General features: G+C 39.2%; 1 protein-coding gene across 2 annotated transcripts in view; it reads left to right on the plus strand.

Annotated features, from left to right (window-relative positions):
• FAF1 (Fas associated factor 1) overlaps positions 1–25,742 on the plus strand; it is a 402,722-nt gene that overhangs the window by 161,918 nt on the left and 215,062 nt on the right. For both annotated transcript variants that reach the window (XM_051999721.1, XM_051999722.1), the window contains exon 7: positions 15,441–15,546. In XM_051999721.1, coding sequence (XP_051855681.1) covers positions 15,441–15,546 — 106 coding nt within the window. The remainder of the gene's footprint in view (positions 1–15,440; positions 15,547–25,742) is intronic.

A 25,742-nucleotide genomic window follows, 5' to 3' on the forward strand; every position in this document is an offset into this window, starting at 1 on the left:
AAATTGTTAGTATTATGTGTCTTTTTAGCTGGACAGGGGCAAATCCCAGCTCCAGCTCTATGAAAAGCTGCAGTAGCGTGACTATTGGAAAAATTAATGTTTTATTTTTTTTAATGTCTGCTCATGAGACAATTTAAAAATCCCAAAGTTTGAAATGTAGCCCAAGGTAAACAGTGAAGCTTCAGCTCATTTGCATATTTGCCATATATTTCCATGGATTGCTGTGTGAACCTAATCTGTCATCGCCTGCTGTATTAGCTACAACAAACATTACATTTACATATCGATTTCTGATTTTGTTTTAATGTAAATAATCTGTAATTATAGTGAATTTGGGCTTCTGTTGATAGCAGTCTGTGTAACCCCACAAGTTCAAAAGGGAGGGTTATGTTATGTGTCATAGCATTTCATTTTCAGTCTTGAGAAATTGAGGTTGTAATCAAATCACTGGCGATCACAAAGGATTTTCCGAGAGGACAAAAGACAGACGGGAATCATCTCAGGGTGTTGCATCTCAGTAAGAAGATGGAATTTGTAAAATGGTGATAAAAAACCTGGCAGGAAATTCAAATTTTAATTACCATCTAAATTTTTCATACAATATTTGAAATGTACTGATTTGAAATGAACTCCTATTGTTGCCTAAGTTGTACATTCATTAAAAACCAAACAGGAATGGATGCTTTAAACCAAACTTCTCAATTGATAATGGCTTGTTAAAAAATACCTAGGAGCAAGAGAAGAAATAGCACACACAGCAGGAATGAAACAGTAGAGTTAAGATACTGATATTGGTGTTAATACTTTCCCCTTCTCCACCACAAATGACTGGAACGAAGCTATACGATTTCTTGGCAAAAATCTTAAATGTGTCAACAGACACTCAAGAAAATTAAATAATAACTTTAAAATTCCCTCAGGTCCTATTTGTACTAAAAAGATTTGTTTTTATCATTTTTGTTGCTCAAATCTATCATCCTTCTAGTTACCAAAATAGTGTGTTGGGAAGGAATCACAGAAGTATAATTTAGAATTGATTGAAAACTTTGATTCATTTCAAACTACCCGTTTATAAAAGAGGCTACTGAGGTCTAGAAAAGTCAAATGATGTGTCCAAGGTGACCCACAAGCTAAACAGTACAGTTGGTGTTTGAATCCAGGTCTTCTGGCTCCAAATCCAGTCTTCTTTCCACCAAACCAGTTTTTTGAATCCAAGAGACCTCAGCTACTCATAATTCTTCAGGGTTATGAGTTATTTCTTCACAATAGTCCTATTAAGTTGCTAGTACAAGAATTGTGCTTCTCATTTTGCAGGTGAAAAAAAAAAGAACCCCAGAAAAAAGAATTAATTTGACTAAATCCACAGAATCTTAATCAGGCCAAGATTCTGGACCACATCACCTGCACTCAGGCCACTGTGCTATACTGTCTTTCACGAAGACCTCCTGTCTCCCTAAGTGTATTTTACATTTTATGAAGAACTTTCCTGTATAGTAGCTCTTGGGCCACAAGGATTGTCGCTATCAATTTACAGGTGGGAAATTTAGCCCCGAGGTGAGGGCATTTTTGCCAAGGTTACATATCTGATAAGTGTCAGAGCAGGGCATTGAGTGCCTATCTTCTGGCTGACAGTCGGAATTTTACCTAAATCAAGTCAGCAGGCACTTTTGGTAGCTTCTGATACGTAGTGGGCACTGTGCTACACAACCTGGGAGCACAGAAAAAGGTCCAGATTAAATCCCAGGCCCGGCTGTCATGGATCTCGCAGTCTGACACAACGAACTGAAAGTGAGCAACATATGCATGTCATGGACTGGAGGAAATCAGCAGAAGGAGGGTGAGGAAGTTAAGGAAAAGGAGAAATTTCTTGTACAAGATAAAGGGCTTGTGGGGACTTGAAGCAAGCCAAGAGGCCCAAATGAGGAGGGAGAGAGTCTAGGGAGAGGGGACACCCAGAGAAAACATCTGGAGTGCCATTGGTGATATGGATTGAGAAATATGGGGACAGTAGTGAGGTATGAGAACTCTATAGATGGGGAGGAGAGGCAGATTACAAAGGGTTTGAAATGGGGAGCAGAGGATTTCGTATTTGTTTCTGCAGGTCATGGGGAGGCACTGGAGTAGAGTGGGGCAACAAGGGCAGACTTAAACTTTTTGGATGTTCAATTTTTCTGGTTCCGTGATTTTCTTTGAGCAAATTCGATCAATGGTGGGAATGGTCCAAGGATGAAACTTGGCAGGAGAAGATGGGCAACTTTAAAATGAGAGGGCTGATATATTTGGTAGAGAAATTAGCTTTTATTTTGGCCACAAGTGCTCATCACTTCATGGAGTTTACATTTTCCTTTCCATCTATCCTTTTCTTTTATCAGTGAATACTTATTGAGTACCTACTGAGTATAAGGCAGAAACCTGAAAGGTAATTTCGAGCAGCTGAAGCTTAAATAGCTAATGAATTGAAATTAATTGATAGTCATTAGAAATTAGATGTTTGCCAATCACCTGCCGTGTTCTTGCTAAAATGCTAAAAATTAATTTGGAGCCTATCTTCCAACCTTGAATCCAATAATGATCAGAAAGAGAATCTTCTGGTCCAAAGTCAAATAAGAAAGGAGTGGCGAGGCCATCTGCCAAGGATTTCCCTCTCATTTCTACTGTTGAGTTCTGTTATTATTGGCTTGTTTATAGACACTTAATGTCTGGAAAATAGATTCATATCCCTGTCACTTTAAAGTATTCAAATTGAGATGCTTGGTCAAGGAAGTAGAAGGAAAGGTGATCTGCTGAAGTGCAAATAATTTTGTGGAACCTGCTATTCTGAAGTGGGATGGCTTATTCTAAATAGGGGAAAATGTTTGACATCTTCATGATAAGGAGTAGGGCTAGAAGAGACTGGGCATTTAGGTAAGCTCCCTCCTTTTACAGGCAGAAGGAAGGAAAACTGAAGTTAAAATACTTGCTCAGGGTCATAAAGGAAGTATGATACAGTTAATATAATACAGTTAAGTGAACAAACATTCAAACCCAAGATTCTTTGCAGTGTACCATTGCTACCACATGCTTAGTAATTAATGGATTAACAAGATCCAATAGTGGCATTTACTTCACCTGGGGGCTAGAGGTAAAGGGGAGAATTATTTTCATCCATAATCACATTTTCATTAAACTTTGCCTTTGACATGTGATAAATATTTCTTGACAGCTTTCCTCCATGTTCTCTCACTAATTTTTCTCCTGCTAACCATTAAGAAACACTGATTTCACTCATGAGTCTTTATTTCACCTGTTTGATGGATTTTCCATAGCGTAGTGGATAGGATTCATGCATGCTGAGAAAGATAGTGCATCTTCAGGAAAGAGAGCAGAAAGTAAGCAAGTGTTTTTTCAGTACCTCCTGTGTTTCAGGCCACTAAACACTTTATCGTTGTGGTCTCATTTAATCCTCACCTGGGAAGGAAATACTGTTATTACCCCAATATTACAGCTGAGGAAACGGAAGCAGATTGAGGTTAAGTGGCTTGCCCCAGAACTCACAGGTACAAAGTGTTTGAAACCAGATTTGACTTCAGATGCAAAACCTTCATCCAGTGTGCTGTGGAGGTGGCCTTCACATGGCCAGTTTGGTGATGAAAGGCTTTTTGTTGACCAGTCCTTATTAGACTCCAGACATCTCTATAGTCTGTCCCCAGACTCTTTGAAGCAACCACTGTGACATTACAAAGTATCAGAGGAGGACATCGGTATAAATAGCTGCACAAATCACCAGGCTCCCAGGGCCCAGGTGTGGCATGTGCCTAGTGACTCTTAAAGAATGTTGCTTAACTGATTTTTCCTGTGCGGCATGATAATTGTGGAAATACGTACAGAAGAATTGCACATGTTTAACATATATTGGATTACTTGCCATCTAGGGGAGGGAGGAAAAAAATTTTTGGAACACAAGATTTTGCAAGGGTGAATGTTGAACACTATGTTGAAAATAAAAAGCTTTATACATACATATATGTGAGTGTGTATCTGTATGTGTATGTATATATATTTTTATGTGTGTGTAATATATATAGAATGACCTTAAAGCTATTTAGTCATTTGACTATTATAAATACACAAATTAAAAATATAGAAACATTATCAAACACCTCAAAAATCCTATACATTTTAATCCAACCTTTCTGTCTTTGCTTTAGTCCCTGAGGAAGAGATGACCCCTCTCTGAAGACCAAGACCTTTACCTATATCCATAATCCCATTTTTTCCTTTCCCCTCCCAAAACTTACTCCATAAATTATTCCCTCTTTTTCAAGGGTGATTCCTTCCTTCCTGGTGTTTCATTGTTTGCTCCCCCCCCAAAAAAAAAAAAAAAGTCTAGTTTTTCCATCCTAATAAGCTCTTTTTTTATTCTGCTGTTTCTTCCAGCTATTGAATCTTTCTTTCCAGTTTAAATTCCTACTTACTTCATCTTATCACTCACTTTTCAAGCCTTTCAAACTTAATTTCTGGCTAAAACTTTTCTGCAAACTATCTTTTAATTCTTATAGCCAGTGAGCATCTCTTATTCCTCATCCTATTTGATCAATGAAGTTAAGTGCTGTTGACAACACAGCCTCCTCCTTCTGTATGCTTTCTCTTCTCTTGACTTCAGTGACATTGCTCTCTCCTGCTTCTTTTCTTCCTGACTGCTCTTCGCTCCCTTGCTGGAGCTTCATCTTTCTCTATATCCTTCCTCAGTATTGTCAGAGGACTCTCAAATTTACACACTTAGACTTGACTCTCCATTGTATTCCAATCCTGCATCATCAAGCTCCCTGTGAAATCTCTTTTCCTGATGATCCATTGGCATTTTGTATTTAATATGCGCCAAACCACACTTATTTTGTTCCCCCTTAATCCCGCCTCTCCTCCATACTGTTTTTATTGAGAAAGTCATCATTCTCCTGATAATTAAGGTTTATTTCTTCAGAGTCTTGGAAGAGGCAGCAGAGGAAGAGGAAAAGAGAGCCATAGACGCTTGCTTCAAATACTGGCTCTTTCCCTTCCAACTTCTATGAGTTTGGGCAAATGACAGCCCCTCATTAGTCCTTCTGCATTTCCTAAACTGCAGCGTGATGGAGTGGCTTTGATGGCAGGCATGACATAGGTGATCCTAGGATCCTTGATTCTTCCCTGTTACTCCTTTCTTATCTCCAGCCAGTTAATTCTTCCACATCTTCTCTCTTATCTCCTCCTGTACATTCACAAAGGTCAAGACCACTTCACCTCTTGAGGGCTGCCTTCTATTCAGCAGCTAACACAATCATCTGTAGCCATGAACCTGACCATACAATTGTTCTTCATTTGGTTTTCCAACAAGCATTTATTAAATACTTTTTTAGGTCTGTGCCAGGTGTTAGAAATATTAGTAAAAAAAAATGAAGTTAAAAATTAATGAATGCCCTCAAAGAACATATATTCTTCAGCTTGACACATAGAAGGTACTTAATGAATGTTTATTGATTGATTGATTGCTTGAATAGGGTGGTGGAAGGACATTAATTAAAATACATAAAATAGAAAGCAATTTGACTGGAGGGAGCATAAATGATGAGGCCACCAGGAAGTTTCATGGAGGAGTTGGCCTTGGAGCTGTACTTGAAAGAAGGAAATGATTCTGAGAGGTATTAAGAGTAGAAACTCTGCTTTGTAGGCTTCTTGCATGAGGAGTTCCTCCTCTGGTGCTCTTCAGCAGGTGACTTGCTCTTCCTCCTCCATGGCCTTCCATTTCCATACCTTGGCAAGCACCATCCTGTTCTGCCTCTGAGACTCTCCTAACTTCCTTTGAAGCTCAGCCCTGACTGCCCAGTACTAGCACTCTCCCCTGGAAATTACTTTATATATTAAATTTTTTTGTATATAATTTTCTTTGCACATATTGGGGTAGTTAGGTTGTAATTCAGAACACAGGAACTGGTATCTGGAATATCTGACTTCAAAAAAAAAAAAGGAATATCTAAGTTCAATTTTGACCTCAGACATTTCCTCATCTGTAACATGGAGGTAAAAATAATAGCATTTCCCAGGGTCATTTTGAGAATTAAATGTAATTTTTTTTTTTTTTTTACAAACCACAAACACTGTGTCTGTGTGTGTATGTGTGTGTGTGTGTGTGTGTGTGTGTGTGTGTGTGTGTGTACATATATAGTTTCTAATTAAATTTTCCTCCCAATTGAACATACATTGATTGAAGAATTTTTAGTTTTTGTCTTTGTGTATATGTTTGTTGAATTAATGAAAGAGAATTCCAGGTGGTAGTTTCCTGTACCTTCAGGATCAAATATAAACTCATCTGTTCGAAACCTTTTCTTCCTAAACCTTTTCAGTCTTCTTATAATTGACTTCTTTCTACTTTATATTCCAGCAACACTGACCTCCTTTCTATTCCTCCCAAAAGATCCTCTATCCTCTGATCCATGCCTTTGAATTGGTTGCTTATTTCGGCCTCCTAGCTCTCTTAGAGATTCAGCTCCTCAAATCTTACTTTCTTCAAGAGACTTTCTCACCTAGCATGTGGAAAGGCTATGAGCCTTAGCTTTGTGTTTGGTGCTCTTAATATGAGCTCTTTGAGAGCATTTGTTATCCTTGGAGAGGCTGAGACAAGGAAGTTTTATCCCAGCTCCATCTAATATTGCAGCACTACTGATAAGTATTCATAATGGACTAGACTTAGAAATAGACAAATAGAGGTAGAAATATTTTTAAGCTAGCTACCATTTCTATAGAGCTTTGGGGATTTTAAAGTGTTTTATGGATGTTTTCTCTCTTGGTCTTCACAACAGACCTGAGAGATAGTGCTGTCATTTTCATTCCCATAGATGGGGAAACAAAGGTCGGGAGAAACTAAGGGATTCACCAGGGATCACTTGGCTTGTGAGCATCAGAGGCAGGACTTTAACCCATATCTTCCTGATGCCAAATTTAGCGCTTTTATCCACTAGCGAAGGAGAAGGAAGCAAGGAAAGAAAAAAGAGAGGGATGGACAGTGTAGAAAGAGAGAAAGAATAGAGATTAGAACAATCGTCCTGAGAATACTGCATAAGAGGTACATAATATAAGCTGAAGTTATTTTCCAGGGCAGTTATTTTCTAAGTGCCACAATGGATAGAGGGCTGTAATTGGAATCATGGAGACTCGTTTTCCTGCGTTCAAATTTGATCTCACACATGTACGGTATGACCCTGGGGCTCTGCCCTAGCTCCTGATCTGTAAACTGAGCTGGAGAAGGAAGTAACAAACCACTCCAGAAGCTTTGTCAAGAAAACTCCAAAAGGAGTCACAAAAAGTCAGACAGGACTCAACACCAGTGACAAATTTTCCAGGATCAAATACAAAATCCTCTGTTTGGTTCCTTAAGACCTTTCTAACTCTTACCTCAGTTTTCTTTCACCTTATATCCCTCCAAGACCTCTGAGATCCCATGCAGGAAACTGAGACCCTGAGAGAGGAAGAAACTTGTTCGTAGTCATGGATGAAATGAGCAGGGTAGACTAGGTGACTTCAAAGATGGCTAAGGCTAATTATTTACATATTCTGGGATCCTATGAACTCAAAGTTATCTTGCTATGTGAATCACTGTGGCTAACACTTTATGCTTTATTTTGGTATTTTCCAAGTCTTTTGGTTAAGTACTAACCTGATAGGAGCTACTCAGATATACATAGGGTTATACCTAGCACTTCAATACCTTTTGATTGATTACTTGCATTTCCACTTACTTCCTAAGCTTATCTATTTATTGGTTGACTTATCTGTCACTTTTATGTAAAGATTTGACCCATTAAGAATGAGGCATTTCCTTCTTCATTGGAGGAGCAGGGGAAGAGAAAGGACACATGCAGTAGTGTGGTGGGATAAGAGAAAATATCAGTAAAAGTTAATGAGGAAATACAAAAGATTGAGTTTGAATCCTGGCTCAGACACTCTATAGTTATTTGAATGAGGCTAGTGAGACCCAAGGTAGTGAGATCAGACTGAGAGAGAAGACTATGGACATTATCACTAATGAACATGAATGTAAAAATATTCAAAATATTCACAGAATATTTATAGCAATATATTAAGGAGATTATTCACTATTATCAGATTGAAGACAAGGATATAGTTCATAACTAGAAAATCTTAAAACACAATTTGTTTTTATTATTATTATTCATCATATTAATAACAATTTTTAAAATTACAATACTTATATCTATTGATCAATATATCAATAGGTGCAGGAAAAACAAAAGCTTTGGCAAAATACGGCATCATTTATTTTTTAAAAATCAAAACTATAGGAATAAATGAACCTTTCCTAGAATCATAATATCATAAATATTTTTACATATCAGTTAGTTCGTATACAGGATGATGCACTTGCCCTGTCTCTTACTCTCTGTCTCTCTCGCTCTTACACACACATGCACACAGGCAGGCGCACACACACACACACACACACATACACACACCATTCTAAGAGAATCTAGAGAAGTTTACCAGTAGAAAGTGATAGAGGCAGGTTTTGAGCCCAAGACCTCTGACTCTAAAACCTTTTTCTGCTAGACTTTCCTTTTTAATATGATGAACAATTTATTTAAATACAAGAGCCACTGTTATTTTGGTTTGAAGGAACACTAAAATCCTTTTGATGAAGATGCAAAGTAAAGAGAAATCTCCATTGTTATTGTTGTTATTGGATACCGTTGTAGAAATGCACAATAGAGCAATAAAACAAGAAAAAGAAATTGGGGGAATAAATAAGGCAAATAGGCAAAATTATCTTTGTTTGCAGATGATATGATGGTTTATTTAAATCCTAGCAATTCAATGAAAGAATTAATCAAAATAATTGGCAGCTGAAATCAACAAAGATCTATCAAGAACCTGCTCAGTTCCAGGTACTGTGCTCAAAGTATCAGGCTAGAAAGACAAAAATGAAACAATTCTTATATACTGAAGGAGTTACATAGGGGAAGGAAGCAGGGATGAGAAGCAACATGTATATCTAAGTGTCTAATCAAAATGATTTAATTAATTGTATTTTTCTTACGTAAGTATATTCAAAATATATAAAACATAATTACAGGGGAGTGAAGAAGAGTAGTAGCAGTGGAGTGGGGAGGCAGGAGAAGTGCGAAAAGCTGTTTGAGCAGAAATTTGTGTGATACAAAGTATTCTAAGAGACTGAGAAGAGGGACTGCATTCTAGGCCTGAGAACAGAAAGTGGAATGGTCTTTGTGAGGAACAGCAAGGTGGCCAATTAAAGACCAGGGGTAGGGATTGGTATATGATGTTGTTGGCACATGGAACCCTGGAGTTGAGAAAACTCTTTCTTCTAATGTAGGCTGATACCTACTCTGCAATTTAGAGTTTTAGAAGATTGTGTAGAAAAGGCTTTTATTTCTGTAAAAAGTTTTTGTATAGTATAAACCATTTATTTTCAGGATATGTCTTAGCAGGAAGATTACCAAATATTTTATATATTTTGTAATTTATTTAAATCAAATTTTGCTTCCCATCTTCTTTCTATTTCTTCCTGCTGTATGTTATTGGTAACATACAGAAATGGTGATTTTATATGGATTTACTTTGTATGCTGCTACTTTCCTGAAACTTATATAATAGTTAACTTGGGTTCTTTAAGTTTACTACCATAGAAAATATTATCAAAAATCAATAATTTTATTTTTCTTTTTGCCTGTGCTGATTTCAATACTTAGAGCTTGGCACAAAATAGATAAAATAAATGTTTATTGACTGACTTACTCCCCCGTCTTCTCGCCTTCCTTTCCTCCTTCCCTCTCTTAGAAGGCTGCATAGAAAAGGATTTTATTTATGTAAAAAGTTTTTGTATAGTGTCATCCATATATTTCCAGGATATTTCCAAGTTTCCTTCTTTGTTTTTCTCAGATTAGAGAAGATTCTATCTTTTAAGAAATAACTTTTTCTTTAAATTTTGTCTATTTGCTCTGATTTGTTGTTGTTCGTGGTTTTTTGTTGCATGCCCATTTCATTAAGCTGTTCTTTCTCTATTTCATTGGGAAAAATGCTTAGCAAAATGAAATTTTCACAAAGAACTGTTTTGAGTCTTTTCTTATGTTGCCTCATTGCTAATGAAATTATCTATTGTTTCTATGAACTACAGTTCTTTATGATTAAGTTAGTTTGTCTTTAATATTCATCCTTTCTTCAAAAGCTTTTTAATGAATATAGATTTTATTGCATTGTGGTCAGTTAAAGATATTTGATATATTTTTTCTGACTTTTGAGTTTCTTATGTCTAAATACAGGGACACTTTTTGTAAAGGAACTATATACTACTGAGATATATGTATAGTTCTTTTTATTCTCATTTAGTAATCACTAGAGGTCTTTGATACCAAGCCATTTAAAAAACCTCTTCAGTTTAACTTCATCATTATCTACTTTTTGGTTAATTTGTCTAGTTCTAAAAAGGATACATTATCATAGTTTTATTGTCTGTCTCACTATATCTCATTACATGATATTAACACTTTTTGTACATGTACTCTCCTTTGACCAGTTCAGATGAAAATAAGGTTCAGATATCGCCAACTTCGTCATCCCTTGTGCTTGTTTTTGTAATCTTCTATTTCTGTATATTCTATTTCCCTGATTGTGTTCTTCTATTTATTATAATATTCTTTTATCCATCCTTGTTTTATTTTTTCCTTAGCATTTTCTTTTTTACTTCCATTTTCTTGGTTGAAAACTTCAGAACATAATAAAACCACTCTCAGACCCTGTATGTTATTTAATTCCCCTTGTCATATCTGCTGACAGTAGGTTTCTGAAAGGACATTTGTATAATTTTCTATTAGAATATAAGCCTGTCATCCTTATTTGGTTCCTTCTGATTGCATGTTCCTATTTAACTTTTTGTGTTTCTTCTTTATGATTATGCTTAGTTTTGTTGGACAATTTACTTTTTATTGTAAGCCCTTATCTCTTGGCTTTTGTAATGTCGTGTTTTAAGAATCAGCCTCCTTTATAATCATAACTACTAAACTTTTAGTGATTCTGGTTATTCTGATTATTACTTGAACTCTTTCTTTTTGGCTATTTATTTTCTCTGACATGGAAATTGTGTATTTTATCAATGGCATTCCTGAGAGTTTACATTTTAGAGTTTTTTTTCTGAAGGTGACGAATAGATTCATTCTTTTTTCATTTTTGCTCTCTGTCTTAGCGATCTGGATAGTTTTCTTTTAATAATTTCTTGTAATATGAGTCCTGTCCCCGTTTTTTAGCTATGGAAAGTCCACTTATCTTAAATCATCTGTCCCTGATCCATTTTCCAGTTTTGTTATTTTTGTTATGAGATTATTGAGGAAAAAGACAATCCAATAAGATTAGGGTTGAATGAAGTGAACTGTGAAAGATGGAAACATCTAAAAAATTGAGTGAAGGTTCAGCTGTGCCCCAGGCCCAAGTTTTTTTTTTTTTTTTTTCCCCCAGAGATCACATGGTTTACAAGGAATAGGACCATACAGCCCTTTTCTTTTTGAGATTACGTTAGGGCTACCTTGGCATTAAAATTCCCATATAAGGTAATTTAGTAATCCTAAATATGTGATTTGGTTAGATGTTTTTCCTCATTTATGACTTAGATTGTAAGGTCATTTATCCTGACTAATCAGGGCAAAGATTCAGCCTATAGAGAGTGTTACCCCAGACCCCTAAATGATCATTGTCTGTTTAATGTAACTTGCCCCTCCTTGTCTAACTGCTTGTTGGGAGGGAGACACCTTTCTCAGGAGATTGTAATAGAATTCCTTTCTGCTTCTACCTGAGAATCTTCTTGATTTATTTGAGCTGGTGATCTTTGTCACACAAGAGGATCCCCCTTGGTCAGTGGGTTTGGTGAAAGAATTCGCACACTCAGTCTTTTTTAAGGGGCAAAGATTTATTCCAAAGACATTTAGCAAAGGGGCAGAAGCAAAAAGAATTTATGCTGCTGCTCGACTGAGGGCTAATTCCAGGGGAATCTAGCAGAGTCAGAGTCAAGGAGATAACTTGAGGGGAAATAGAAACCAAGAAGAGGTTGATTTGCCAATATTATGGTTTAAAGGTACAATTAAGGAATGGTAGGGATGGGATAGTTCCCATCTTGGAGTTCTACAGTTTATTGACCCAAGGAATGGGTATTGAATTACTGCTGTTGGCCAGCTTTGTTTGTGCTTTTCCCATAGTCAGATTCTCAGGAATAGCCTTAGGGTCTTACTACTTTATCATATCTCTTCCAGATTTCTTAGTTAGTTGTTTGTTTTCCATTTTTCCCTCTTCATTTGACTGTTTTAATAATTCTTGTTGTCTATAGAATCATTAATGTCTGTTTCATCCTTCTGATTTTCAAGGAGTCTGTTATTAGGTGAGCTTTTGTACTTTTTGTAGTAAGCTGTTAATTCTTTTTCCAATTCTTTTGTCTAGCACTCTCATTAATTAATTTTAAGATTTTTTTTTTTTTTAACTTAAGCCTTGCTTCCTCCCAGGAGTTTTAGTTTAGCTTGTGTTTTGGATAAGTTTTTATTTGAGGCTTTGCTTAGAGATATTTTCAAGTTTGTTTTTGTTTTGTTTTGCTTGCCAGAAGGTTTGTCTTTGACGTTCTATTATCATAATAGCTTTTATGGTGAGAAGCTGTGTTTTTTGGTTTATTTATTTGTTCAACCTTATTTCCTGGGACCTTGTGTAGGGATCAGGCTTTGCAAACTTCTAGGCCTTTCTTGGTCCTGCTTTTTATTCTCTTTGGTCCTGTGACTGCTGTCTCTGGATCTCAATCACATCTCATTTTGGGGCCCTGAAAACTTTTAGTGCCTCCAAAGTAGTCTGAATTATTGCAGGTTTGATCAATGCTCCCCTTCTCTGAATTTTGCATACTATTGACCAGTGACACCTCTGCAAGTTTGCTGCTGGTTGGAACTCTCTTAACTCCTTGATAGCCTCATTCCCTGCTAACTAGCTGGAAGATTCTTCTAGTTAAGAATACAGACACAGACCCCACCTAATCTGAGCTTCCTATCCTTTTAACTCAGCTTGATTGAGTTAAACTAACAGACCTGACTGTGGAATCTGAGATCCTGATGTAGCATCAGAGTCTCTTAACCACTACTCAAGTTTAACTCTTGCTCCTTGTCCAGTCCATGCCCTCAAGCCTATCATTTGTCATATCACTCAAGTCTTGATTTGTAATAGCAGGATTGTAGCTGCTTTAATGCAGATCTTCTCTAGGAATTCATACTATACAACTGCCTCTTGTTCATAGCACAGAGTCAGTCTCTATTCTACAACATCTGCTACCTTTTCTTGCCCTAGAACATAACTACAGACACGAGTTTATTTTCCAGATTAGAAGTCTCTTTATGATTCTTTCTTACCTAGGAATTCTCCATCTCCCTGTGCTGACCAAAAAGGAAGAATTACAGTATTTTCCCTTAGATTACTCATGACTGTCATTTATGACTTAGACTGTATTTTTATTTACAGTGCTCTTTCTAGATTTCTGTTCAAGTAATAGATAGTAAAGGAAAGCTGGGTTATACCAATTCCTTCTACTCCATCATCTTTGCTCTGTCATCATTTTGCCGAGTCTGGCATTTCATTTTACAAACCATTAATCTATGCACACCCTCTGATCCAATGATGCTGCTATTAAGCATATATATCAGGAGATCAAGTACAGAATGAGGGGTGCAAAATATTATGTAATATGTAAAACTACAGGAAATATTTATATCAGCATTCTATTATAGTAAGTAAATAAAAAAATAGATACCAGTCAGGTAGAGAATGACAGAAAAATTGTGACACATGAATATAATAGGAATATTATTATGGCATAAGAAATAATAAATATGAAGAATTCAGAAAAACTTGAGAATACTCGAATGAAGGGATGCCAGGAGAACAATTTATACCTTGAGCACAATTATAGAAAAGAAAATATGGAAATTCCTTAGAACTCTGATCAATGCAATGGCTTTTTGCACCTTCAGGAAATTAATATTGAAGCATATCCTCCCTCCTGCCTCTTGGGAGAGAAGTGGTGGACTATATTGTCAGATAAAGCCAATGTGTTGATTTGTTTTATTTGACTTATTTGTTACAAAAGGAAAGTTTTATTGTTTATGTGAAGTGAGCAGAAGGGAATGAGTAAGAAGACACAGAGATAGAAAATAAAATATTTCAAGAGAATATTTTAAACAATGTCATATGTAGGCCTAAATCATGTGACCTGTCATGAAATCATCAAATCCTAAATCATGTGAGCTAAATCAAATGTGATGTATCAGTCCAGTCCTAAATATTTTGTATTTAAATACCCCCCCCTCCCAAAAAAAAACCCACACACATATATACAAACATGCCAACTTTTTTCAGATTTCCATCATAACATATTACTTCCCAAGCACACAATGCAGGTCAAAAATTAGCAAAGAAAGGAAAGATTCCTTAAGTGTGGAGATATACACTGGGCATTTTTCACAAAATGAAAAAAGTACAACCTTGTAGGGTAATAGCACCGAGTCGATTTCTCTGTATTGTTGAATCTCAGGTTGGAAGAATATTTTTGACAGTGTGTTGGCACTGAATTTGAAAAGTTATTTAAGTTTCAATGTTGAAATTGTTTCCTTCTATACCCAGCTCGGGGACTGCCTCCTTTCTAAAACCATCCTGCCATGTTCCAATACCATCTTTTTTCTTCAATGAAAGGGAGCTCCCTTTCTTCTCATTTCTCATGGCATTCTCCCTGGACTTCCCTTTTAGATTCAGATCACTTTTTTAATGGTTTTATTACCGTGGGCAAGTCTTATAACTTTCCTGAACCTTATTTCCTCATCTGTAAAATGGGGCTAGATCTACTCCTTAAGATTGTTGTAAGTGAAGCATTTTGTAAAAAAAAATTGTAAAAAGAGTGTAATACAATTGGAAACTGTCACTGTTATTGTTAACCCTATGCTGTGCATTGGTCAGACACTACATTTTACTTTTCTTCTGCCATCTATTTCTCAAAAGATTGGCCCAGTTGTGCTTTCTATTGTCTTTGAATTTAAGTTGGACTTGTCATGTCAGATGTTCTTGCCCATCTGAGCCACTGGAAGATAAATACTGGTGCTAATGAAAAAGAAGACAGCATATGGCTCTTTACATTAAAATTTTATTTTGTAGGTACAGTATTTCTAGCCAACTGACTGTGCTCACTGTGGTAGAGAAGGAGTTAACAGGTTAGCTCCCCTTGGTCATCCTCAGCATGGCTTCTTGCCTTTCAGAGCTGCCAAGATGCTCACATTGTGCCTGGACATGTCGATGTCGAGGTTAGGGTCCTCCTGAGGGTTCTGTAGCTTGCTGCTCAGCAAGCTAGAACACGCTTGTCCCTGATTTCCTTGTTTTTCTTTCAACCCTTTCAGTGCCCTGCAGGAGTCATTAAATCAGAACTTCATGCTGATTGTCACCCATCGAGAAGTCCAGCGGGAGTACAGCTTGAACTTCTCGGGAAGCAGTACCATCCAGGAGGTGAGTTCTGTCTCACAGCTAAGGAAGAGAAAGAGCTCATTAGAGCTCATGTTGACCCTGTTAAAGAGGGCTTCTCTCTTCTGGCTGGAAGCTCTCTTTATGTTTCATTATTGGGCTCTTAATTTTAATTAACTGGAGCATCAAAGATTACTGTAGATAAACTAAATGACCCGACCTTCGAAGGATAGATGGGAGCTCCTGATAATTCTTAAAATACTCTATTTAATGTTATAGAAAAGGAAGTCATTTAAATGTAATATATTTTATGATTTAATAGTGAGTAATTTGTAGAAATATTTATTATAAGAGTTGAGAGAAAAGTCATTTGTTTTCAGTATATATTTTAGAGAATGTTTCCTACTTAGATTTGGGTTACTGAGACTGAGGGGGACAGAGAAAAGGGTGCTGATACTTTATAGGCATGGCATCATTTCAAGATCAGAAATGGCCAACCAGAGCCACTCTTAGACATAGAACCCTCCCTTCCTAAAGAGAAACAGTAACCCCAGGTGTGCCCATGACCCCACTAAAAGCTGAGAACCTGGAACCTGCCACATGATTTTGTCAGTGTGCAACATGTAGCATAGGATTCCAGATTGTAAGTGACAGACCACATTGTTCAGCTTTTTGGGGGATTAAACTTTATGGAACTAAATCAGGCTTTTAACCTTAGTTATTTTCCAGACCAAATAACTGCCCAGGGTGGTGGTTGTGAGGAGTGATTTGTGCCAGGGTTCACTTGAGCTGTTGCTGGTATATCAGGTGATGAACACTAAGAACAAAGCTATAGCTAAGGATTGCCTGATTTCCCTCGAGATTGAAGGGCTGTAATATATATGTATAAGGAGCTAAAACTGGAATTATCATTGGCGTCATTTTGTACTTCTTCCTGGTGACAGGTTTCAACCTGGGAAATGGGTAGAAGTAGATCAAGCTGTTGTGAACTTTATTTGTCTAATGCTTTTCTGCATTTTAAACAAATTATATAGGCAAGTAAATTTTAACTATTGATAACTTTAATCCATTATTAACAATGCTACTGTCTAGTTTTTTTCATGTGTATGGATTTTTCTTGTTGCTATTGTGAGGAGGGCTATAAAAATGAGCAGTGTCACTTCTGACCCATATGGTGGATATTTTCTGTTCTTGACATTTGAGAATGTTCTTGTTCAAAGCCCTCCTTATATTGCAGCTACCAGAAAAAGGGAGCTGTAGTTAGGTGTTCCTCAAGTGCTGAAGATAGTCAGAATAAATTTTTTTTTTAAACAAGGGAAATGAAATTTCAGTATAATCTAGAAGATCCTGTTTCAGTAACCAAAGTAGATAAATGCAGTGGCAAATCTTATGATGGCCTTGAGGGGCTTTTCTGAAGAGCAGTCCATTTAATATGAAAAGGCTTGAGCAGCTCTTGTGAATAATGGGGTCTTTGAAGCATATGGTTATGTTCATTGCTTCTCAGATCCTGTTAACATTTCACATGGCACACACCCACAAAGATGAAAATAAGTTAAGGTTTGTTCAGTTGAAAAATCCAAATGCCCAAGTGGTGAATAGTGAACATGATAAAGAATTCAAGTTTATTTCGTTCTCTTTGGGTGTTCCCATAGGGTCGTAGCACTTAGGGGTTCAAAGGGTCCTAGAGGTTTCTGGTCCAACTCATTCATTTCACAGAGGAGAGAGAAAAGGACTTGGGAAGCATAGGGAGAGGCAGAAGGAGAGCCTGGCTGTGAAATCCAGCCTATATCTGAGCCTCTTCCCATTGTGCCCTATTTAAGACAAGAGTTCCTTTTCTTGTAGGGAAAATCTTTCTTGGAAAATTCCTCCTTTTTCTCTGTTAGTGAAAGTTGGGGAGCTTTAGATTGGTTTTATGATTTACTTTGGTATTATACCTGTCATTTGTCAGAGATGCAACTTCTTCCCACAAGGGGGCAGAAAGGACTCTCCCTCAGATTGTCTACAAATGCCATTCAGTGCTTTCAAATGAGCTTCTCTCCTATTAACAAAAAGGAGCATAATGGCCAAGTTATTGTTTGATTTACAGATAATTGGCATATTGCAGGAAGGAGACTTAATTTCACCCTTTTAAATTAAACAGGGAGATTTAAAAAGACATAAAATATTCATTAATGTTCGGTGATTATAAAGTAGTGGCATATATTTATTTTTCCTTTATTACTGTTTCGATGGGAAAATACTGCAAATATTTCCGAAATCGAGTTGGCCATACTGACAAGTTGAAATGTTTAAGCAGTGTTAATGCAATCTGCTCACACCTGATATCCTATGCAGAAGGATTCAAAATGACTCCATTAATTATTAAAAGAAATATTTAAAATTCTATAAATGTACCATTGTTCGCCACAGTTGGATGCAACTGTCTCTCCACGGCTTGGTGTTTGGATTGTCACATATATTTTTAGGCTGCAATGACTTTAGAGTCATAAATATTTTTCTGGATTGTTTTCCAAGTATGGTTTATCACTGGTTTCTGGAACAGTTTTGCAAGGAGAAAGAGCTTTCATTATTCTGTAAAATGATATCTTTACTGGGGCTTCAGTTTTTCCATCGAGTTTTTAACTATTTTAGAATGTGCTGGCTAAGAAAGGAAAAAGCCTGTGTTGTTTCTAAGCTTCTTCTTTCTTAAAAACAAAAACAAACAAATTAAAAAAAAAAAAAAAAAAAAACACCGTTCTAGGAAAAAAAGATGCCCTTTATCCTTTTTATGCCACAAACAGTTTTGCAGTTTATAGCACCTACTGGTCTTCTAGCCTTGTCCAGCAATTTTGAGGTATCTCCTTGGGGAATCACTGATGGTTTTCCATGAGCTTCTATTACTTAGAAGCAACAGTCACAAGCTTGGTAGGGTCAGAACTGAAGCACAGACATTTCTGCTACAAGACTGAATCCCCACTAGATTGGTTTGGAAACCAAATAGAACCTTGGAACTCACCTGCTATTTTTATTGTGTTGCTAACCACGGATGTGTTTTATTGTATTGACATGGAGACATAATGATGCTAGATTTCCTAAATCACAAATTATTCTGCATTATGTTGCAGAAATCTCCTTCCATTCATCTTAATCTGGTACTAGTGAATGATTTCTAACCTGTTAATGTATTGATAATGCTTCATTATGGCATTCACTGTTTGGATACTCCATTATGGAAGCCTTTACATTATCTTGGAAGGTGATTCTGGTTTTGAATGGAATCTCTGTCCAGTGAAATATGACTGAGGATGAAGGCATGTTCGATCACCTGTTTTTATTAGGTGTGACAATTATGGACAAACAGTGAGGTAGAGAAATGGAAACACCAAAATGGTTTGATTCTGCAACCATATACGTTCATGTAAGTTGGCTCTAGATCACAAGCAAGGAGAATTGGTGCTCGGCAGAAAGCTATTGTCTGGGAAATCCCTAAGAGATTGCAACTCTGCTCTAGGATTCTGTTTCATCCAAGAAGATGGCAAAGTGGGCTCTTCGTTATTGAAATTGTATTGAAAACACATTCTTCTGATTTAATTTATTTGTTCATTTAAAATCCTAGGTTTCCTTCTCAAGAAGGGAATAAGGTGGGGATACTAAAGAGAATGGGGGGGGGGCAAAGAAGTTTTGACTGGCCTCAAGAAAAAAATCTTGATCACTTTGTCAGTAGTATCTGCACTAAAGTAACCAGCTCATGTTAAAATGACTATGATTCTTTCAGAGCCTTATCTGAAGTTCTTTAAATCATTTAACTTAGTGGAAAAATAAAAATAAGCTCAATATATTTGAATCAATTTGCTATGTATGGTGAAGAGAAATATCAAGAATACATTTTGCTTTATTATCCGATTATTAGATTTTACTGGTTGCAATCAAATACATCTGAGTTGGGTTAAAATGTAATTTGCATAGTCCCAAACCCCAAACACAGGTCGGGAAAAGGAATAACTAGTGGCCCTAAAATCTAGCCAGATTCATATTGGAAACTGACCAGTCATCTGTCTTACTACTGCAAATGCCGCAGGAGTAGGCAAAAATCTAACCCTGTTTTCCTCTGCTCGTGGCCAATCATATGCACCCCAGTGGGGCAAGGATAAGAGACCATCGGTAAGTTGGGAAATATTCTTTGGTCATCTCTGCTAATAAGGTCTGTAAGTCATTGCCGGAGAGGTCTGAGTACTTGAAAAGTTTCATTGCCTGCAACCCCCAGCAGTAGCACTATTCATACTTGATATTTATTTAGCTTATCATAATAAAAATGGACCCATCTAAAGGTATCCCTTATACTCTTCAGGGAGACATTTTCCTTACTGGGAACTCGTCTAACAAACCGACTCACAAGCCAGTAATTGTTCAAGTGAGAATTAAAGAGCATTAGCAAAGGTCAGAAATCTGCAACAAGACACAGACGGTGGACAGGAGTCATATTTGTCAGCCATCATCTGGGCTAAAGAATTATGCTGTGATAACTTGGACTAGCCCTTAATCTGAAAAGAAAAGCCTCCCACGGCCCGGATGGGGAGAGGGTGTTTTGTTTACGGGGCGCTTCTCCAACCCACCGACTATTTTAGGCCTGTTCCCTTTGGGTGCAGATCTTGCCGAGAGCTGGAATATTGAAATCTCACCCGCTACATTTCTTTACCAGGTTTTTTTTTTTTTCTAACCTTCATGTTTACCACCAGTCTTTCGAATTATATATGTAAGCCCACAGAAACGGTGGCTTATTATATATGTAGCCCACACCAAGTATGCACGATCAAGTGTCTGGGAGGACTTTTTGCGAGTGCTCTTTGGCCCATTGTGCTTGAGGGAACAGCGGGTGCCGCATTCTCGTGGGGAAGTTTCCAGAGAGGTGGGCGATGGTCACTCTCAGGGTATGAAATGGGGTGCCCCTGAATTAACAGGGCATTAGATGAGAATTAACCGATCTCTGTGGGTGTATTTCAAGAACTGATTTTTTAAAATCATTTAAAATCACGAAGGCTCCCTTGACAAGCGCACAGGCATTTCCCCACTGAGCGCAGGATGGAGCCCTGTTAGCTTTTAGGGAAGGAGATTAGGAGCTTGTCGCTTAAATCTGCATGTTAACTCCGAGTTTCAAATTGCTTTTGAAAGTGAGAGCTGGGGAAACGCAGCCGGCCGCAGCGCGCCGGCTGCGAGATCGCCCCCTTTCCCGGGGCGGGTTTCTGGAGGGTTTAAGTACGCGCAGCCCCCTAGGAGATCCCGCCGGCTTCGCATTCTTCCCGTGGCCAGCGCCGCGGCCGGCCGCAAAATTTATGTTTGCTTTGGTTTAAGATGCCCTTGGTCGGCCGGGCTTGCTCCCCTTTCATTTCATTAAAGAGAGTGCTCGGGACGCCTTCCCAGAGTGTCCCTGCCCCACGCTCATCCAGCGGTGGCTCCCCCCCCCGCCCCCCGGCAGCACGAGGCCGGTGCCGCAGTGGGCAGAACGCGGGCTCCTAGGAGCTCGAGGTCCCGGGGCCCGGCCCCTGGCCGCCTCGGGCCCCGAGTGCCCAGAAGTTGCCGGGAAGTCATCAGCGGGGCCATCTTTACGTGCAAGAAAAGGCAGAGGGGAGACGGTGGCGGCGCCGGGGCCCAAGACTGTAATAATCCTCTGGTACAATACGCCCTTGACAGGCTGTAATCGTGCTAATTGAAGAGCCTAATTCTTACTCGCTCCTCACGGCTCAAAGGCGGACCCAGCCGCTTGTTTTCCTTCTGACCAGATGGTCCCGATGAACACCTACTGTGCACTTGAAGGGCTCCCAGGAGCCTGACAAAGGCTGAGCTTGCCCGCAGCCGCTGCCGAGGACGCTGCTACTGCCGCTGCTTATGCCGCCGCCGCCGGCTGCCGCTCCCGGACTGCCCGCCTCCCGCCTCCGGCCGGGACACAGACACGGGTCCTCGGGAACAGGACGGACTGGCCTGGCCTGGCCTGAAGCCGAGGGCCCAAGCGGGTCCAGGCCCAACCCGTTCCGTCCCGTTCTGTCCCGGCCAGCCCAGCCTCTCCCGCGGCCTCTTCCCTCCCCAGCCCTGGTGAAAGGAAGCCTCGGAGCATTTCTTGGGGCCGCGTTATTGGGGGGGTCGCTGCCTTTGTCCTAAAGCGGACCCTTTGAGCGCTAGGGAGAGAAAGGCTGGAGCAACAGTTGACCGAGTTGACTGAGCAGGCGCTTTGTGTCCTGCCGGGAATCCCCGCTTTGGGGCCCTTTTGTGTTGGCCCTGGAATGTGGTCCCCGCACCGCCTCCGCGCTCCCCCCAGCCCCACCCCCAGCCCCCGCTCAGGGCCCGGCTTATGTTCCCGGGCCGGAGCTGTTCAGCATCGCCTTCGTTTCGTATTTTCTTTCCAACAAGTTATTTGCAGCAGAGCGCCCAGGAGCTGCTGGGGATTTGGCGAAGTCAGAAGGGAAGAACCGGGCAGAGGCGGGCGGCCGGGCGGCGGGCCGGCGGGCCCCGCGGCCGAGCCCTCAAGCCCGGCAGCCTAAGGCGAGTCACTCTCGCGGGCCCACGGGTCCCCTCGCTTGGGCTCTTTCTCATTTTTTACTGAGAATCAAAATCACCGTTTCCCAGTCATCTTCCATTCCCTCTCCACAGTGGACCCTGACAGGGAGGGAACTCGGAGGGAGACGGGAGGCGAAACAGGGCAGGAGCAGGATCTGGGCTAAAATAGGGCAGACTAAAGATCTGAGGATCTTTGGTCCCCAGAAACCCCTTTGGGACCTGGGGATCCGGCCTCCTCTACAAAGAGCCAGGACAGCTTCAGCCTTTAGAAATGCAAGCAAGAAAGTAGTTGGAGAATTTCGCCGAATTTAGCAGGATGCTCAGTGTTAATCTGCAGTAACATGAAGTGCCCCCGAAGTCTGGACTGCGGCAAACTGCACTTATGCTCTCGAGCTGGAAGCCATCCCCCTGCCTAGTCCGCTGGACCTGCCGCTGCAGGCTCAGCCTGTGGCGGTCCCTGCTCTGAGCCCCTGGCCAAAGGCCCCGGAGCCAGTTCTGCTTCCTGGCGGTTTCCACAGTCTTGAGCTAAGCGTGTTTTTAGGGTGAAGCCCAAACCCGTGTGCAGGCACAGACAAATGGCGATACTAGGAGCCCTTAAAGTCTGTTTTGGATTGGAATAAATAACAACCAGTAGCAATGCAATCATCCTGATAGCTTATAATTAGTGAAACCGTAATTGTAAACATTCCAGCCCTTTCTTAAAGTTTATCCCAGTCTCCTTAAATAAATACCATGAATAGACTCTTTATGTAAAATTGAAAGATAATGCCCTGTGGTAGTCAGTATGTTTTCATTACAATCTCAATTAAATGTCTTGCAAAAGAAAAAAATCTTAGGGGATTTCTGAGAAACATAAGTATTTCAAACCGAAGGTGGTAGGAAATCATCGTTGGCCTTTAAAACAAAATTAATTCTATTTTTATAAAATTAATTTGGTCATCAATTTAGGGTTTATTCCTTTGAATTCAGGGTTTGGGGAAGGAGGGAACCCCAACCTTCAACTAGGCAAATAGGCGGGGATAGAGATAAGCAGTGAGGTGTTAATGAATTGATATCCTGGATTACCAAAAAAAAAAAAAAAAAAAAAAAAGCTTTCAAGAACTTATCTGAATGAGAAAGAAAAACTTATTGAATTTTTACGGCAAGAAACTCTTTAAAATGAAGGTTAAGCTGCTTGGTTCTATTACTTGTAGGCACAATAAAAGCTATCTTCAAAGAGAGAGCCTCAATTAACAGGGAAGGAAGGGAAGGGGATTCATGGGGACTGTGCAATGGACACTCCCTTCCCTGAGCCCTGCCGTGGCTGCCTTCCTCATAATGAAGAGTTTGTTGACAGCGCTGTTTAAAATACTAACCTCCAAATTTCATGGAAATGTGAGCAGGAGCTAAAGAAGGGGCTGGGACTATCCAAGGAAAAGGCTTAGGGAGAGGGCAGCAATTACTCCGTAGATGTATCTAAGGTTCATGTGCTTCATCTTCAGCTATGCTCTCCCTGAAAAATAAGAGTTTATTAAACTCCTCTCCTTGTTTTGAGACAAAACCAAGGGTAGACAAATGGGGAGCTTTGTAAACATAAACTTCTCCATTGCTTAGGACTGGTCAAGTGATAGCTACGCCACAAAATTCCGTATCAGTGTAAAGCTGAAAGGGACCTTATTTATGGCCCATCGGGATCCCTGCCCTAGTTTTTACAATCGAAAAAACTGCAGTCCAGAGAGAAGGTTTTTACCCAAATTTGCAAGGCTATCTGAGCCAGTATCTCTAAACTTGAAATCCACTGCTCTAGCCATCATAGCCTATTTATATTTATTCTCTTGTGGCAGATTTAATTTGACAATATTCTTTTAGACCTTCCTCTTATAATCATTTTCTGGTTTACTCATGTGTCTTATATATAGCAGTGTCAAGCCAAACCTATTTAGAATGGTAAGCTCTTTATTTTATCTATCTATCTATCTATCTATCTATCTATCTATCTATCTAATTCCTGCTGCTCTCTTATTAGAGGAGGGGTAAAATACCCCATGATTTCCCTCAATAGATCCCTGTTACTGTGTTTTTTTGTTTTTTTTTTTTAAGGGGAAAAAAAAAGATGTTAAAAGCTCATGGCAAACATTTGTAATAAATGGCACAATGTATGCCTTGCTTTGTGGTAGCTGCGTGACCAGACAGTGGAGCCCAGGATTGTTTTAAGGTTTTTACAGCTGCAGGGGAAAAGCATCTGTTGGGAGCAAAGCCGGCATTGTTTAATTTTGACACTCACTTTTCCATGCTTCTTGTACCAGGCTCTGGATTAGGTGCCACAAGGATGAAATTTGTTTTAAGTTGCTCCCCAGTGCAGCTGTCCCCATCGATGGCTGCGTCAGCTTAAGCAGAGCAGACGTAGCCTAAACAAGCATCTTTGTCCAGGGTCACCTCGCTCGGCCAGGAAGGCTCAGAGGAGGAATGTTAGTAATAATGTTTATCATGAATAATGACAGAATTAATTTGCAGGCTTACTTAGCTCACATAGGATTTCAGTTTCAGTGATTCCCATCCTTTCCCCCACCTCACACTCCCTCCTCCCCCACCATGGGTAGCATTATTGAACCTTTCTTATAAATTTCATTTTTTGAGAAAAAAAATCAAGAATTCTGTGTTCATAGACCTCATTCTTCCAAGGTAAATTGTGTGGCAAAATGACCAGATTGCTTGTTGACTGAATTAGCAGGGAACTGAAAACAAAACCTCTCCAAGTCTGAGGGGCTTTGCAGCAATCTTGAAAAATGGACAATTTTATAGAATAATAATTTTTCTTTAATGTTTCAAGTGAATGAAAAATGAAAGAGCACTTCACTTTGTGGGCTTCCTGGAATTGTGTGAATTTCTACCCAGCTGGTCCAAATTGATTGATACAGGGCCAAATATTTGTCTGCCTACATTTCAAAGTCTGTAATTTGCTAATGAATTGTGGTAATAATCTTTCATCATACATGAAAGATTTAGCCAAACAATTTGCTAACTATGTATTTTGATCACAACATTTTTGGACTTAAACCAAGCTTTACATCTGTTTTACAGCTAATATACAAGGACTGGGAAGGGGAGGAAAATACCCTTAAACCTGGTCATTCACTGAAAAGGGATTAAGGGAAGCTGGGGGAAGAAAGTCCTTAGAATCAGGGCAGGGTAATGCTGAAAGGGCCTTGTGGGCAAGAATGGTGAGCCAGTGCCATTCAGGCTTAAGGTGTAGGCCACAAGGAAATATGTCAGCTTGACTTAGGCCTAAAATGCCCCCAGGACAATTTAGACCTGACAAAGAAAAAAACAATATGTAGCATATTATAAGTGTTCTGCAGTGCTTCGCCAGAAAGTCAGGTGTCCACAAATTGGAGCTAATTCAAGGAGGGACAAAAGAGGCCAAGGAGCTGTTGAGTGACAAAGATCATCAAGAAATAAGCTTAATTTGATCAATTAATAACTAAGGTGAGAGTTAAAACTCACTGCAAATATTTTAAATAACCATGGAAACCAAAGAGATTCGGAAAAAATCAGAATCATAATATACTGAAAAGTGATTAGGCTGTTATTGTGAGGTGAATGGTTTGGACAGGAAGAGGTTGCTCGGTTGGAGAGGCAGAAGAAGCCTTAGAATCCTTAGAAGGAAAGAATTCTTCATTGGCTGGTGCAAGGAGAGAGTGAGAAATATGACTACCTGTATCCCTCTGACAAGC

This window comes from Antechinus flavipes, chromosome 4 (assembly GCF_016432865.1).
Source record: "Antechinus flavipes isolate AdamAnt ecotype Samford, QLD, Australia chromosome 4, AdamAnt_v2, whole genome shotgun sequence".
Classification (NCBI taxonomy): domain Eukaryota; kingdom Metazoa; phylum Chordata; class Mammalia; order Dasyuromorphia; family Dasyuridae; genus Antechinus; species Antechinus flavipes.